This window comes from Coloeus monedula (assembly GCF_965178545.1).
Source record: "Coloeus monedula genome assembly, chromosome: 20".
Lineage (NCBI taxonomy): Eukaryota > Metazoa > Chordata > Aves > Passeriformes > Corvidae > Coloeus > Coloeus monedula.
In genome coordinates, this window is record NC_138800.1 from 3,975,315 (window position 1) to 3,992,488 (window position 17,174).

A 17,174-nucleotide genomic window follows, 5' to 3' on the forward strand; every position below is an offset into this window, starting at 1 on the left:
GGCAAAAAAAAAACTCCTCCGTAGCCTGGGAGGTGTAAAACCCATTCCTTTCTTCTTTTTATGGCTCTCTTAAGTGTGTACCTCCAAAAGTTATTATCCAGGGGGAAGCCAAGATAAATAAGGAGGTTTGCGCTTTGTTTCAGGGCTGACCTGCTACAGAAGGGAATCCCCCAAACTCGAGGGACTGCCAGGGATGGAGCCCAGCTCCCTCCACAGCCCGGGATGTCTGCTTGCAATGTTGAGTGTGTTTTCAGTCCATTTTCCCTCACTGACTAATTTACCACTTCCGGTCGCTAATGGTTTTTATGGATTGCTTAATTATAGGTGGGGGGGATGGCGCTGTCTTGTTACCAGGGCTGCCAGATGTTCCCTTTGTAACTCCCACCTCAATCACTCCCAGCCATGTCAAACTTGAACCTTTGCAGCAGGGACATCACCTTCGTGCTCTTTTCCAGTACAAGGACTGGCATCATCCGATGAAACTGGGAGAAGAAGGAACAACACCCTGCACTTGACCTAGTGGTAGGGACTCACGTGTGGGGTGGGACACTGCTGGGCTGGAGGAACTGCCAGTGTGGGAGAATGTGACAAAAGGGTCAGGAGACGCTGGGGAGAGCAATGAGGGTCTCCAGGTGGTACATGCACAGTCACACAGCTTGAGCTGTCTGTGTTTTGTCTCTGTTCTCGATCTGTACAATGAGCATTAAACCAGACCCTCACCTTCTCTTGTGCAGGTGAGGGAGTTTGTGGAGTAGGACCTCGCCAAATCACACCCAGGAGGACACCAAGAACCCTCTTTCCAAAAGCCTTGCTCTAAGAGCAGCATGTTTGCTGTGAAATAGGCTAACAAGGCCTGAGCAGCTGCCTATCATGGGCTCCCACATGGGTTGCAGGCTGGGGGGGTGAGGGGTCCTGTCCCATCCCTGCCACAGCAGCTGCTTTGAGGGCAGCTCCCAAGTGTTGGGGATGATCTATTGCATCAGGTCCTCTGTGCCCCTGGCCAGGAGCACATTATGAGTTAATATTTTCACATCACATCAATTCTTCCCAGGCACCTGGTGGAAATCTCTCTAAGGAGGACAGGCTGAGGGAACTGGGCCCATTCAGCCCCAAGAAGAGATGACTGAGAGGAGACCTCATCCATGTCTGTCACTATCTGAACGGAGGATGTCAAGAAGATGGACCAGGATCTTCCCAGTGGTGCCAAAAAATAGGACAAGAGGCAATGGGCAGAAATTAATGCCCAGGAAGTTCTACCTCAACATGAAGAAGAACTTCTTTCATGTACAGTGACCAAGCACTGAACTATCTGCCCAGAGAGGGTGTGGAGTTTCCCTCACTGGAGATATTCCAGAACCCTGTGGACACACTCTGTGCCATTTGCTCTGGGATGACCCCGCTGGAGCAGGAAGGCTGGACCAGATGAGCTACTGCAGTCTTTTCCAGCCTGATCCATCCTGGAATTCTGGAACTACTCAGCCCCATGAGCCAGGGAGCCCTGGGGCAGCCTCTTGCCAAGGGCAGCACTATTGCCTGGAGGGCTCAGCAGCAGAAACAGCACTTTTCGTCCCAAAACACTCATGAGAGGCAGATGAATACAATGACAGAGCTTGAAGCAGGGCCAGCTCGCAGGGCTGGGAGCTCTGCATCTTGCAGGAGGGCCTGTGGCATGCCGGGCTGAGCTCTGGAGCACCCTCTGCCTCCCACGCCTCAGCTGCGGTGAACCGAAAAACTGAGTTTATCAAACTCGAAAACTGAACCTGCATTTCTTCATGACCTCCACTCCAGTGGGAGCCACAAAACATTTTCTATAAATGAATTTACATAGAAATAAATAAGCCAGAGTTCCTCCCTGGGATGTCTGCTGTCACTTCCTCACACTGGCCACTGTCTCCGCCTCTGCCTTGGGTACATTTCTGTAGAAGTTGGGTTTGTCACCCTCCAGCTGTCTCACCTCTCCCCTCTCAGCTGGAGAGCAGTGCCAGTCACCATCAGCTACAGGCTTCTTCCAGCAACAGTGGGAAAACTGGAAGTACCTGAAAAGTCAGAAACTGGTGTTCACATGGGGAGCAGGTTTGAGCCGGGTCATGGAAAAATTGCTGGAGTGAGGGAGCCGGGTCAGGCACACTACGTTGAAAAGTCCTGCAGATGTGGTGGTGGTGGTTACCCTTAGCTGGCTTGTACCGTGGATTTTGGGGGCCAGATCAGGGTAACTCGTCATGGTGCTGCTGATGATCTCTGCTGCATGGGGGAGCTGCTAAAAAAAGCCATTTTGCTGCTGGAAGAAGTCATTTAAGTAGCCCGTTGCAACAAGTGTTGCAAAGAGTGATGTAAAACCCTTGCGTGGTGTAACTGGAGCTCTGGCCCCTCCTGAGCCGGGCAGGAAAGGGACAGGGAACCTGGCTAAACAGGAGAGTGAGACAGGTCGAGGCCAGTTCTGCTGTCTGAATCCTTGCAAAGACACAGGTGCCTCCAGGATAAGCCCGTTCCTCAAATACGGATGCTCTGCCTTCAGCGTGGGGACGAGGAGCGCTGAAGAGTGTGAAGGAGGATGTCTGGGACATAGGCAGTGAGACTGGTGCTCAGGTTTTACCACACAGGAGGTGCCTTGGGTCCTTTCTCCGTCTCCCTGCAGTGACAGTTCACTTCTCACATTTCCAAAGACAAAGGCAGCCCAGCACTGCTGCCTCTCTCTGGGTACAGTGCCTTGATGGGAACAGTGCCAGTGGTTTCCAGAAGTGTCAGGCAGGGATTTGTGATTCCAGGGCTCGTGCTGCTATCATACAGTGATAATCCTGATCCCACCAAAGTCTGTGGACATGGAACTGCTCTGCTTCCAGCAGAGTAGGAGCAGGATTGAGGCATGCTTGGCTTCTAGCTAGAAGTAGGGTGATGGAGGGGACCCAGAGAGCATCACTCTTGGGCAGCCCCCTTAGACCCCACAGCTGAGCTGCATCCCTGCAGCATTCCCACCTCCTTCTATTGCTCCTGATATTTTTTATATTATTTTTGTGATTGAAACTTTACCTCTCCTCTTAGCGGCTTAAGACACAGCTGTTTCCTCTGGACTCTTTCCACTGCCCACAAACCTGCCCATTTCTCAGCCTGGAAATCTGCCGAGACATCGACAGGCTGAGAGAGCTGGGGTTGCTCAGCCTGGAGAAGAGAAGGCTCCGGGAAGACCCTAGAGCCCCTTCCAGTGCCTAAAGGAGCTTCAACAGAACTGGAGAGGGACTTTGGACAGGGGCCTGGAGCAACAGGACAAGGGGGCGTGGCCTCACACTGAAGGAGGAGAGATTTAGATTAGATATGAGGAAGAAATTCTTCCCTCTGAGGGTGGTGAGGGGCTGGCACAGGGTGCCCAGAGAAGCCGTGGCTGCCCCATCCCTGGCAGTGTCCAAGGCCAGGTTGGACGGGGCTTGGAGCAGCCTGGGACAGTGCAAGGTGTTCCTGCGCAGGGCAGGGGGTGGAACGAGATGAGCTTTAAGGTCCCTTCCAACCCTTGCCACGGCCCGCCCGGGCGGCAGCGGGGATGGTGCCGCACCCCGGGGTCCCCGCTCTGCCGCTCTCCGCGGTCCCGGGGCTGCCGAGGGGGCGGCGCTGGGCCGGGGCCCCGGGGGAGGCGGGGAGCGGAGCGGGGCGGTGCCGGGGGGGCGGGCCCGGCGCCGGGCGGGCGGAGAGGTGCCGAGGCATCGCCGTGCGAGCGGCGCCCCGTGTGCCTCCTGCGCCCCCGGCCAGCACCCCCGGGCCGGGGCATGGAGGCGGCGCACAGCATCCCCGTGCTCGACGTGCTCCGCCGCTTCGGGGTCAGCGAGAGCTGCGGGCTCAGCCCGGAGCAGGTCCGCCGCAACCGGGAGAAGTACGGCCCCAATGGTCAGTGCGGCGGGACGGGACCGCCGTGGGATGCGGGGCGGGGGTGGGATGGGGCAGCGCTAACGGGACACCGGCATCCCGGCTGGGGCCCTCCATCGGGAGCCTCCCTACCGGGACCCTCCCGACCGGGATCGGGATGTGGACCGGGATCCTCGCCGCCGGCACCGGGAAGGTCCGGGGTGCTGCCCTGGGTCCTCCCAGAGCATCCCCCCGGCCCCGGCTGTGCGGAGGATCGGCGGGGATGTGCCGCGGGACACCTGTTGATTAGGGCAGTATTTGCTGGCTTTAATTAAAGGCTAATTACTGCGGGTACGGGCGGCCGGGAGCGTCGGCAATTAGCGGGGTGTTAATTCCGCTGGCGGAGTGACAGAAAGCGGGGAGGGACAGCGATATGTTGTTACCAGGAAGGAAGGAGGGGAAAGTCTCATTGCCCGTGGGTGACAGAGGGAAGCCCCAAAAAAGCTGTGAGAGGTGTTGCAGTGGGGGGGGGATCCCGCTCGCCACTACTGCAGCCCAGGCTGCGGGTGCTGCTGTGGAAGAGGGAGGGGTGCTGGGGGGGCCGTTCCTGTACCGGCCCTGCCGTGTGTCACACTGACCCGGGGGACCCTCTGCGAGCAGCTGGGCATCTTCACGGCATGGGGAAGGGGATTTTTTAAACCTGTGTTTTGTAAGTGTTCAGCCCAGGAGGGGCTGGCCGGGGTGTCTTGGACCTACCCAGGTGATTTTAGGGTGGCTTTTTTCAGCCTGTGACCAAGGTCGGTCGTTAACTCTGCATAGGAAACAGGAGGGTTTAGGGTGGTTTGCTCCAGTGCTTTGGAGTAGCAAGTCCTTTCTTTAACTTGTGCAAGGAGATAAGCGTGTACACTCTCTCCTGGGTTGGAGCTTGTTGCATCTGCTTTTTGCTTGGTCCTCATGGATGAGGCTAAGGAAAGCCTGAGTAGATGCTGGCAGGATTGCTGTCTGCATTTCTATTTGTTGGGAGAGCTGTGTTAGGTGGGATCAGAGGGCTGTGACTCCTCCAGCCCTGTGAGCAGCCGTCCTGTGCTGAGCTCTGCTCAGTGTCCTCATCCCACCAGTGCTCCCTGACCCAGGCAGCTTCAGCTCCATCACCTAAGCCAGTATGGTCAGGGCTGGACTTGGGAGCTCTTGCCATGGAGCATCTGCATAAGCTGCAAGCAATGGAGCATCACATCTGCCCCTGTTAGGCTTGATTTTGGAGAAGGGCAGCTGGGGACCTGTCTGGTTAACTGGGAGGGACCCCTCTGCTTCGAGGGCTGAAGGCAAAATACATCCTTAATGCAAAATACATCCTTATCAAACAGGTGGTTGGTCTGATTTCAAGGTATAATTGCACCCAATTTCAGTGCCATCTCCTGGCCCCATGGGAGCATGTGGCTGAAGGGTGGTCCGTGCTGGGCAGCAGGGTGTCACCGATGGGCATCACCACTGTGGGGCTCCTGGTGGCTTTGTCCTTCTGTTTGCCCAAGTGAATCATCATCACTGAGTCAGGCACGTTGGCTGCTCAGTGGCACCGGGCTCTGCCTTGGAAAGGGGAGCTCAAAGGTGTGACGTAGGTGCAGAGCAAAGAATTAGTGGTGGCAATTAGTTTGCCTTTTTATTTTTTCTTTTTGCTTCCTCCTCTTGCAAGCAGTGGCTCTGTGCTCTCCTCGCTCGGCAGTTTTGTTTCCCACACACCCCAGCGTTGGGTTTCTCACAGGCTGTTGGTTCACAAGAGCTTCTGACTTTGGGGTGTCCTGTGTCTTTCACCTTCCAAGCACAGCTCTGCAGCTCCTGTACTGCACAGCTCGCAGTGATGTGCCTGGAGGATGAGAGCAGTGACACCCTCAGTGAAATGTGGTCGAAGGTTTTTAAGAATTCTGAATTTCTGCAATTTCTGAGCAGTAAATTTTTTCTCATGTGCAAATGAGACATAGACAGGTTAGAACAGCTTAAAACCATGCAGATAGGGATCTGTGTGGTTTGCTTGGTTTAAAACCTTAATGTTAAGCAAAGAGTGGGGGTTTCTTGCAGCATGCTGAGAACTTGCAGGTTGTTTTGTGGCAGCAGGCACCAACCTCCTCGGCTGTGCTGGGGTACCCTTGGGTATCCTGTTTGGGAGAGCTGCTTGGGGTGAGGGTGCTGCAGGGAGCAGCTTGGGGCAACGAGCTGGGCTTGGAGATGGGCTGTATTAAATTGCATTTCAATTTAGGTTTAAATTGAACTCTGGCAGCAGAAGTGTGGGGCAGTTTGGGGACTCGTTTGAGCTTGCAAAGAAGGGGAAGAAAACTCAAATTTTGTGTGACTCAAAGTGCAGAGCAGGCCTTCAGCTCCAGCTACTTTCATTTTTGCACCCTCCTGTCTCACATTCATTCATTTCCTTCTAATCCTGAACTCCAAACTGCCAGTGTGGTCGTGAATCACAATCTGAAATACATCATCTTTCTGAAAAACTGCCTCCTGACATACTTCCTAGAGCTGCTGGCTGCTGCTTTTTTATTGAATTTAAAAAAATACGAGCTGCAACGAGCTCTGACGTTAAGTGAGAAGCAGCCGTCATTGGTGTGATTTATATAAAATTATTTTATTTTTGGGGGCGGTATTCTTTTGGAGCTTAAAATTGTTTGTTCAGATCCAGTGCTCACAAACACATTTGCAGGAGGAAACAGAGAGCAATACTGATTATTTGGTATCTCCAGATTGTGGCTGGGCAGCCAAGCAGTGTGGTACAGATTACTGGAGTGGAAGGAGATATTTCTCCATTAGGAAGAGCTTGTGTTCTTGTTTCAGCTCTGTCATCAGTGCTGTCAGCATGGCCTTTCATTTGCCAAGGAAACTGGAGAAGCCGCAGAACATTTAGGTCTCACCACGGCAATTCTGAATCTCCCAAGTCAATTTTAATTAATAAATGCTTTGGATGTCTCACATGTGCCTGGCAGGCGCTTCCCTATACCTCATCCCATCCACCAGCTCCAAGCTCCACAGGTTGCTTTTAGACCACAGAACTTTAAAAAAAACCACAAACAAATGAAAAAACCTAAATGCACATCTGTTATTTTATAACAGACTGAGCAGGAGGGTACAGGCGTGCAAACATTTGCCTTCCTAAATGTAAAACCAGGGGCACAATTTCCCTCGAAATGATTTGAGTTTTGCCAAGAAATGACAGATGTAAACAGGAGTTGCTTCGTGGACAGCCAAGTGATTTTTCTGTTTTAAATATAGCTCTGATTTATTTCTTCTAAATGGATTTCTGAGTGTAAATGAGCATACATTTCAGGCAGGATATTGCTGGAGTTAATGCATATGCATAATTTTATTTGCTCCATCGGTAACCTAAATGGGCTGTGAATGTCAGTGGAGTCAAACTCGAGGCTGCAGCATAGGGGTGTTTATCTCATCTTGTGTTTTATCTCCTCTGACTCTGAAGCAGAAGCCCTGCTGCAGTTGGAAACGCAGCCGGGCAGGATCATCCTGCCCATCTGCCCTCCTTGGGGGCTCACCCATCCTCTTCTTTACCCACCCTGCTCCGGGGGTGGCCCCACCGTGGTACCTGATGCTCTGCAGACCCTCCCACGCCTTGCTGAAGATGCAATGTAACCGTGTTTAAGTGTAATCCAAACCAGCTTCAGCACCGGCTCAGCTCAAAACCCATGAGCAAAGTTACTTGTTTTTTCCAACACACCTCCCTGTGTCTCCGTAAGCCTCATTCAGGATCCCCAAACCCTTGTGTGTATTTTCCCATGTGCGTGCTGAGCCTGCCTGGGCGGGAGGAGGAGACATCCCCAAGCCCAAATCCAGCCTGGGCTGTGCTGCTGCTCTCCGCAAACCCACCAAGGCTCATCCTCAAGGAGCTGATGTGAGCACACATCCGAGCCCCTGTTTTGCTAGGAGCAACAGGGATCTATGATTTCTTTGCATGCTTTTCCCAGGATGTGTGTGTACATCCGTCAGCACACGCGTGTGCCCGTGTCTGTGCGTACTCCGCCTGCGGAGCGGGGCTTGACGTTGGATTAGCTGCTGGCGGTTGCTAACGAGCCAAGGTTATGCTCCAGCTCTCTCTTGACAATAATAAAATTAAAAAAAAAAAAAAAAAAAAAAAAGAAGAAGAAATAAAATTTCTATTTCACGCTGAAATATTTGAGGTGGCAGCAAGAAGAGGAAAAGCAGCATTTTCTGACTCATCGAACTCTGCGCTCTGTTCCTCTGCGCATCGCCCACCTTTTCCACCCCCGAAACACACGCTTAACAGTCTGATTCATAAACATGCTACGGGTTGTGGGGTTTTTTTTCTCCTCCTCCAAATCCTTTCCCTGAGGAGAAATGCTGAGGCATTCAAACCTTGCGAGTGCCTTCAAATTTGGGGAGAGACTACGCAAAGTTTTCGTAATTGACAAGGAAACTTGGGATTTTCATCTCTGCGCTGTCCTCTGAGGTTACCTGCATTCACACCTACCTTTAAAAAATACTGTGAATCAAGAGCAGTGTTCAGAAAAACTGACATCTGCTGTCTAAATGCTGCAGGAACCAGGGAAGGAAGATTTGCAGGGCAAGAAGACGCAGAGACTGTGCTGTGGGAGAAGGGATTGTGCCTGCAGGTCTTGTGTTTACCCCTGGGGTTGGTCTGCCTTGTGGCACAAGTGTTGTTTCATGAATATTTTTATTTCATTGCTGGTTTTAAAGCTGGGGGTGGTAGAGCTGGTGCTACAAAACACTAATTTAAGAGGAGCTGGACGCACTGTGGATGCCCAGATGCTGGCTTGGGATGTGCTGCTTCCAGTAAGGGGCTTGAGCGGGTCCTCCAAAAACACCATTAGTAGCAAAATACCCCCTTTCTCCCAGGGTAATCCTTTTCCCCAGTAATTCAGGCGTCTCTTTTGAAGTCCCTGCTCCAGTCAAGAGTTTATGGCCATCCTAGAGCCATACTTGCCACCACCACAAAGTCACACCTCTCCTCTTGGCCATTTCAGTGGCATTGGTCTTTCTGCACGTTTTAAGCCTTTTCTTATCTCCAGATCTGATCTGAAGCATTCCGTTTTTGTGGTCATCTCCCTTCGGGGTAAATCCCTGAAAAATCCTATTGATACTGATGTTGCAAGTAAGTTTTGCTCTCTAAAGCTTGCCTCAAACCCATTTTTCTTGAGTAGAAAGCATCACTCGATGCTGGGTGTTGCTGTTGCTTTCTTCCTCCCAAGGAGAATTTTAATTTTTGAGAAGCATCCAACTTGCTGCCTTTTCGCTCTGCGTTTGATCTGCTCCTGCAAAAGGGATGGTGTGAGAATAGGAGGCTCCTGGCTGAGTGTTGGGTCTGTCCTGGCACAGCCACAGCCCAGGTGGTGCCTCTGGCATGGATACCACGGAACATCCCTGACAAGGGCCAGGGTTGCAGATGCTGGCACAAAGTAGGGCTGAGCAAGGGAGACTTCAAGTGACTTAGAGCAGATGGTTGTTGTTTCTGGTGCTGACAGCTGCCCTGTGCAGCACTCGAGATCTGGGCTGATCCTGGATGCACAAAACCTCCCTGGAGAGCAGCATTCCCGGTGCTGTCCTGTGATTGGCACCGGGGATCTGAACTGGGCATCAAAAGGCATCAGAAACCTCACAGGGCTGCTGGTAGCGCTGAAATGCTTCTATTTTCACAGTCCTGAAAAATGAGGTGGTTTGATGCTTTTTCATACGTTCAAACCTCTGGAGGAGATGGCTTTGATTTTTCTCCCACACACAGCTCTTGCAGAGTCAGTTGGGATGCTGATACCCCTCCAAAGTATTGTTGGGGGGGTTTTTTAAGGTTATTTTTTGTAAGCTATGAGCCAGATGTTGAGTGTTTGCACCCTTTTTCCAGCTGGTGCTGCCCCACTCCTGGGGAAGGGGCTCCTCCCTGCAAGGCACTGCTATGGCTGGACCAGCCACAAACCCCTTCTCTTGGTCCATCAAGCTCACCTGGGGGCCAGTGGATGCTCCATCCCTGTTAATGTTTTCAAGGCTGTTGAAAGAAGGACTGAGAAGTTAAGAGCAACAGCTGAACTGTATTCCACAGGGGATTAGGGCAGTAAAAGCAGAATAACAAACCTCTTTGGGAGGTAATACCCGACATGTGGGTGCTGACCTTGCCCAAGGATGCTCTACAATTCCTGCTCATTATTTTCAATGGGAAAAGCCCATCAGGGCACTTAGGCAGTGCTCCCTGCCCAGCCCCTTGGTTCTCTCTGCTGATTTCAACCAGTGGTGCTGCAGAGATGAGGCTGTTTTCTCCTGGGCTGGCTGGTGGGATGTGGGTTAGTGCAGTAATGGGCTGGAAGAGTGTTCCAGAGGGGAGGCACTGGGACTGGCATGTGGAGCAGGAGCTGAGCTGCCAGGCTGATGTTTTCTGGCACTGCTGGCACTCATGGTCTCAGTTACAGGGTGGAAATACTGAGGTAGGTTGTGATTATCAGGAGAGTGTTGGGGTTTTCTGCTTGCTTTTTTATATTTTCTTTCTTTTTTTCCCTTTTCACCCCCCTTTTTTTCCCCTCCCTTTCCCCTGGTTCTCACATAGCACACATGGATGATCTGCCATGGCATCTCAGATGGGGTGAAGGCAGTGCCGGCAGCCCCTTCTGCTCAGCCAGAGCACCTTGGGCAGGAGAAACAGCTGAGGCTGAGGGCACTGGGATGGGTAGAGGGGATGGATGGAGGAGAAGGGGCCTGTGGCCACTCTGCGTGGGTGAGTGGCAGCAGGACAGAGCTGTCTGTGGGTTCAGTCCAACCCAGTGCAATATTACTACTCAGAAAACCCAGAAAGCACCAACCCACAGCCCATCTTTGTTTATTATTCTGCATCTGATAATTTTTTTTTTGGTGGTATTGTTACTCATGATCTTTTTTTGTATTTCAGTGTTGGTAGCATTGGAAGTAGAAAGTATGACAATAACCTGTATTTAAAAACAAAATCCCCGGCTGCTCAATGGAGCTGCTGTCAGTACCAGTTACCTCACTGGAAAACAGGTAGCAGAGATCTGGGGTGGAAGTGTAGAAATGTTGAAAAAAACGTAGCCGAAAAGCAATAGAGAAAATTGTGGTTACTCCAGTATTTCCATGACGTGAGCGTGCGCCGGAGGCTCCTCCGTGGGCGGTTAACCCCTGGCAGGCAGGGCTGCAGGCAGCTGCCTGCTCCCCCTGCATCCCAGCGCTGCCTGTGAGGAGCAGAGCTGCCCAGGGGGCTCGTTATTCCCACCAGGATTAACGCTGGTGGGTCTCCTCCACGCTGGGGCTCCGTGGGTGACTTGCCTTAGTCGAGCGGTCATCTCGTGACCAAAGGGTCGCATTTGAGTCCAGAGTGTTGCTCTCTTGAAGAAATGCTGCATTAATCCTTGCCAGAGATTAGACTCATGTCTATAACAAGCATTTGCTGGTTTGCTGTGGGAACCTCCCAGTTTTTGAGGTTTGGCTGCTCGTTATCACTCTGTAAAAAACCTTTTCTCATTCTCACCCGCAGAGGTGGCGAGGCTGCGGTCAGGCTGTGGTTTGGTGGTGATCCCATCTACCCATGTGCTGCCTGGTCCAACACATCCCTGGACATTCAGGGCATGTGATGGCATCAATTTGTGACCTGTGGTGGCTGAAATCTGAAATGTTGTACCTCTTGTTGAAGTCTAGATCTATAGTAGTCCTAAACCTAAGTGTCACTGCTCTGATCATCAAAATCATCCTAGAATTTAAATGCTCAGGAATCTGCTGGATGTGCTGATGCAGGTCCTGGCTTTGTACCCTCTGGTCCTACAGGAACCCATTTGAGATTATATTTATACTTCTATATCCCGTTTGAGATTTTATGTATATGTTTTTCATTTGAGACTGTATGTGTATGTCCCATTTGAGATTATACATATGTGCTCCATTTGAGAGTAACCTATGTCCTATTTGAGATTTTTATATATATCCATATATATATATGCCATTTGAGATTTTATATATGTATATAGTCTCCCATTTGAGATTATATATATATTATTTGATTTAAAAAAACTAATATAACTTATTAACCCGCTGATAACTTTTATATATATATTAAAAACTTTTCCCCCACACTAACATTTGCACGTCACTGTGGGACACCTTTGAACAAAAGATCCCTTTATGGAGGGGAAAAAACAAACCACGCACAGTAAAAAGCTGTTTCTCCCTATCAGAGATCCGTGCTGAAGGGTGAAGGCACTCGAGGACGAGTGACAGGGCGCTGGTGGCCCGGGCCAGCCCGCGGCAGGGTCACGGTCCCCGTCGGAGGTGCGATGTTTTGGGGAGGAAATCCGCTCCTTGCTTTTGCGTGTCCCCTGTGCCCCTGGGTTCCTGCCCGCGGTATTTTTGCTTCGGGTGTTTCCTGCTATTTAACCACTCTGTGTATTTTAGACCGGCGCGGGGGGAGGCGGGGAAGGGATGTGAGTTAATCCGGGCCGGGCCGGGGACGCGGTGCCGGGGCAGCCCCGGGCGTTCTCCGTGCCTGAACCGCCTCCGGGGCGCCCGTGTGGCCCCAAAGCCGCCGGCTGTGCCCGGCCGGGAAAGCTGTCCCTTGTGCTGGGACCAGCCCCCACAGCTGCTCCGTGTCCTCCTTGGTGATGAATAGCCAAAACGCCTTTTTTCCTTTGTTTTTTTCCTTGTCTTTCTGGAGAACCCCCCTGGAGCGCTTGCAGAGCCGTCCTCAGAGCAAATGCAAAACTGTGGGGTTTTTGTGTTAGATATTTGATTTATTATACAGGGGGGGGGGGGGGGGTTTGTTTAGATATTTCTTCTTCTGGTTTGGAAACAGTTTTGCTTGCATTTGTTGGTGATAAAAATCGGTTGTTTTTTTGGGAAGGCTGTGTGGGTGGGGGAGATTCTCTCTTCTGCTTCCTTCGGCACGGGGAGTGAAAGCTCAAAGATCCTCGAGGAGGAACTGAGCCGAGGGTGACTCCGGGCTCTCTGGCGGTGGCCGGATCCCCAAGGATTGCCCCGTAACACATCAGCGCAGCTGGGCTCTGCCGAGCAGGAACCGCCCGCTCCCGGGAGCCGGGCAGCCGAGGTCGGGATAACCCTCCCCTTACCTGCCTGTTTGCACTTTCCTTTTTCCATTTTGCAACCTCCCGAGTCAACAGAAGGGCTAAATTAAGGAATATGTGGGGAGTGAGTGGAAAAGTAAAAATGAGAAAGGCTGGCTCAGCAGTGCAAGGGCGGGAGAGGGGAAGTGATGGAGCTCTGTTCCTGGTCCGCCTGCTCTGGCCGTCACAGAGGCTTCCCCTCGGGTCATCTTTGGGGTGTCCTTTGGGGTTTTGCAGTTTTTCTGGGCTTTTCCATGCTTTGAGAGCCAGGGATCTTCTCTGCTCCCCTCCGGAGGGGAGTCCTGCAGTGAGCCAGGAGGAGATGGGGCTGCTCTGCAGTGCTGGCTCAGGCCCATTCTGGGGTTCCTCTTCTATTTATAAAAGCCTAATTCAAATTATTCTTCCCTTTTTCACACAAATATATTTAGGTATCCCTGTATTTAGGTACATAAAAAAGATTTTATCCTTATGCACAAATATATGTCGCTATCATGTATGTATACATATATGTGTAATATTTCGTATTTATAGTCATGCACACAGATATTATACATACTTGGAAGGAGATTATGAAAAACCCTAGAAGTGACTCATATTTCCAGGGATCTCTGAGTATCTCACTCCAGGAAAGGAACTGTTTCAACTACATAGAAATGTGTGATCCTCAGAGAGTTCATCCATGAAAAGTATTAATTGTTCAACTTGCCCCTTTTTCCCATCCAGAAGAACAGATCTTTTCTATCCTACAGAAATTTTTTTCTTCTGATATAATCTAAACTAAGGGCAGGGTAGACTTCATTTTCCATGAAAACCCATCCAAGAGGATTGCTGAAAATAGACTGTGCTCTGAGAACAGATACCAGAAAAAGCCAAGGGAGGGGTGGGGGCAGGTCAGCTGGGGCAAGGAGTTCTGCAAAATAAATTAATGATTGATATTAACAGTTTGGGTAAAAAGCAGCTCATTAGCACCCATGTGGGTCGGGGGATGCATCACCCTGCAGATACACTGGATGTATTTTATCACCCTGATTTTATTTACCATGGGAGGTGGGTTGGAATGGGATGCCATGTTCAGACTTTCATATTCCCCACAGGTTTGCCATGGCAGAAGCATTTCCTCCAGAAAACAAACAAATGGAAAAAATACTCCAACCCCACTCCCTCCAGACCACAGCACACTGAGGATGGAGTTGAATCCCTTTGGCCCCGAGCTTGGGGCAGGGAACTCTTCCAGCCCACTCTGGGTTTTCATGATCCATAAATGCACAGCCCAGTTTGTGCCCTGGGGCTCGGCTGCAGCAGGATTGGTTAGAACATATGGATTAAAACATAGCAATTAGAACAAACATCAGCCTTTGGAGGGGTCAGGGTGAGCAGGTTCCTCATCTTGGCAGGGAAGGGGAAAAGATGCACTTTGGATTTAAAAGCAATATCCTGTAGTTCTTTTTGGGTTTTTTTTCTTTTTTAAAATTGGCACTGCAGGTGTGGGGCTTTGTTTCAGTAACTTTAGTTACATTTGTAATATAATTTATTATTTCTGTTTCTCACTTATTTTTATTATTTATTGGTTTATTTTCCAAGACATGCAAATGTGATATCCTTGATGGTTGCTTGCAGCCTCATGGAAGTTGCTTGTCTCAGTGTAAAGGGATATTGGAGCTGGTCCTTGGAGAGGCACTTTTGGGGGATGCTGTTCCCCCGTTGGACACAGCAGCATTTGCTGTGTTCTGAGCAGAATTTCTCCTCCAGAATCAAATACATCCCTTTGGAAAAATGCATCCTAGTCTCATTTTCTTACCTGGAGTCTTTTCAGCTCAAATATTTTTAGGAAGAATAGGATTTTTCTTAAATCCTTTAGGATTTTTAGAAATAAAATCCCAAACATGGTCCCACCTTGCTCTTTCCCAGCCCTTGCAGAATTCAGCTGAAAGACTCAGCCCAATTTTGGTACTGAAGTTCCTCCCCTGCTGCATTTGAATCTTCCTGGGGCTGGGCACTCTCTGAGCTGACCTGGCAGTGAGGGCACCGCTGGGGCTCCTGGCACTGCTGCCTCCACAGATCCCTGTGCTTGGTTTCCTAAACTGCTTCCAGCACTGCCAGGAAAAAGTTATTAAGTTTTGTCACTGGGTGTTAGAGTAGCTGCAAGTGCCCAGTTTGTCCAGTGTGCCTGGAGAGGGTACAGATCCCCCACTGCACTGTGCCCTGGCCTGGCTGGGGCTTTTTGGCCACTGTGCTGGGTCTGGGGGCTGGCTCTGGGTGGCAACTGAGCATCTCAGGGATGTGGGGAGCAACCAAGGGCAGGAGGCTGCAGCAAAGCCCAAAACAATGAGAAAACATTACTGGCCAAAAATTCCTAATTTACTTAACACTTAGCTGAAAACTAAGGTTTAGGGTGACAAAGGAGGAAATAAAATGGTGTCTCTAGGGTGGAAGAAGAGAATATATTGAAGTTGCACCATGTCCCTTGTTTGGGGTTGTGGTAACTTTGGCAGAAGGTTCCCAGATGAGGCAGAGTCACTCCCTCGCCTTTCCCTGCAGTTATGGAAAGGGTCTGCCTGAAGCAGAGGTAGGAAGAAGCAAAAAATACCCAACACAACCCCAAAACTAAAAAAACCCGCCACACTTTTAGCTTTATTTTATTCAAGCTCCTGTAGTGGTTGTGGGGTTTTTGGTTTGTTTTCTTCTTTTTCCAAAACCGTTACTATTTAAATGCAGATTTTTAGCTTTTCCACCCGGGAGCTGGAGCTGGAAATTCTTTCCACTGCGTTGGTGCAGGAGGGAACAAACCGCTGCTTTTAGCTTGCTCAAATAATCCATCCCTGGCTGGAGCCACGGGTTTCCTCCTTCCCGCTCCCTCCCACTCCCAAAGCGATCCCAGGATCTGCTGTGGGTGCTGATGGGGACAGGGGTGAGGGGACATTGCTTGAAGTCCCATTTGCCTAAGGTTTTTCCCTTCAATTTCTCCACGGCTTTATTCTTGCAAACGTCACATGGGCACTGGAGCAGAAAACCCAAGTGGCAGCTTCATTTTTCAGAGTGAAATGGGCAAAATCTTCTGTCCTTATTTTCCTGGCATTAAGGAAAGGAGGTGGGATATTGGCAGAGAACCAATGTGCTTTTTGCTGTGGCATAGGAGGAGGATGCTCAGGGCTGGGCAAGGTTTGTGGCCCTGTGCAAGCACCCCCTGCACTGCAGTGAAGGGAAACTTGTGCCCCCCAACATTTTGGGGATGAGCCATTTCCAAGAATGAAGGAAAGGAAGTTTGGAGTGGGATGGGTGAGGCTTTCCTTATTTATTTCACACAAGTTCTTGGACCATTGGTCTGATGCCCTACTCCCTCCTCCATTCCTGTTTCCCTCTCCCTGGACAGTGGGGCATGGTGGTGGTGGCTTATCCTTCAGCACAGAAATGTCATGTCTGATTTTCTGGGGAGAAGGAGATATTGGGCTGGGTTTGTTTGGTTCTTTGCTGCTCTTAGCGGGGCAGGACAGCTGCATTTCCTAGTCCCTGACCTGCTGAGATCAGCTCTGCTGACCAAAAAAGGAACAAATGAGCCTTTCAGCTTTCCCCCTCCAACTGCAGCAGTGGGTCTGTGGGTGCCTGGTGCTCCCAGTTCTCCACTGGGACCCTGCCACTGTCCTGGGGAGATCGATGGGGCTGGGTTCAGTATCTGTGAGTTTGGAAGAGCAGTGTGAGGGTGGGATGAGCAGCTGATCTGGAGCTCTGTCTGCCACAGGAGGCTTTGTGACCCAAACCAGAAATTTTTGGGGCTGAATTTTTTGCCAGCCGTTGACAGCATCTGGGTGCCAGTGAGGAAAATGGTTGGGTCATTTTACCCTAAAGCATCGTCTGGAAAACAGCAAGGGTGTTTCTGGCCCCTCAACCTCTGCTGTCCATCCTCATGTGCTACTCACCCACCCCGGGCTGCTGCCATCCCCAGCTGGCCTGAATTTGCTTATTTTTGGGGCGGTGGATCCCCCAGCCACAAGGGCTCTGGGCTTTTGCAAAGTGCAGGGCATGGTTGGAGCAGGGATGAGCGCTGGGGAATTACAGGAACAGCAAACCGCTGGTGTTTGCCGTGGGAGGGGGGTTGTATCTCGTTTACTTTATCTTCCTGATGCCTTTTGAAGCAGCCCCGAACGAGCGGCTGTCGCTGGTGTAAGCAAACCTCACCTGGCACACAGGAAAAAGCAGCTGTGAGGTGATAGGCAAATAAGGTGCTGGGGCTGGAAGGCCTCCCCACCCACGGCACAC

The 17,174-nt window shown here is 50.9% G+C and overlaps 1 protein-coding gene across 3 annotated transcripts in view; it reads left to right on the top strand.

The window, feature by feature from the left end:
• The first annotated feature begins 3,730 nt into the window (after positions 1 to 3,730).
• The window catches only part of ATP2A3 (ATPase sarcoplasmic/endoplasmic reticulum Ca2+ transporting 3), a 52,243-nt gene continuing 38,799 nt past the window's right edge, over positions 3,731 to 17,174 (top strand). For all 3 annotated transcript variants that reach the window (XM_082294565.1, XM_082294566.1, XM_082294567.1), the window contains exon 1: positions 3,731 to 3,873. In XM_082294565.1, the coding sequence (XP_082150691.1) occupies positions 3,756 to 3,873 (118 nt within the window). In that variant the 5' untranslated portion in view covers positions 3,731 to 3,755. The remainder of the gene's footprint in view (positions 3,874 to 17,174) is intronic.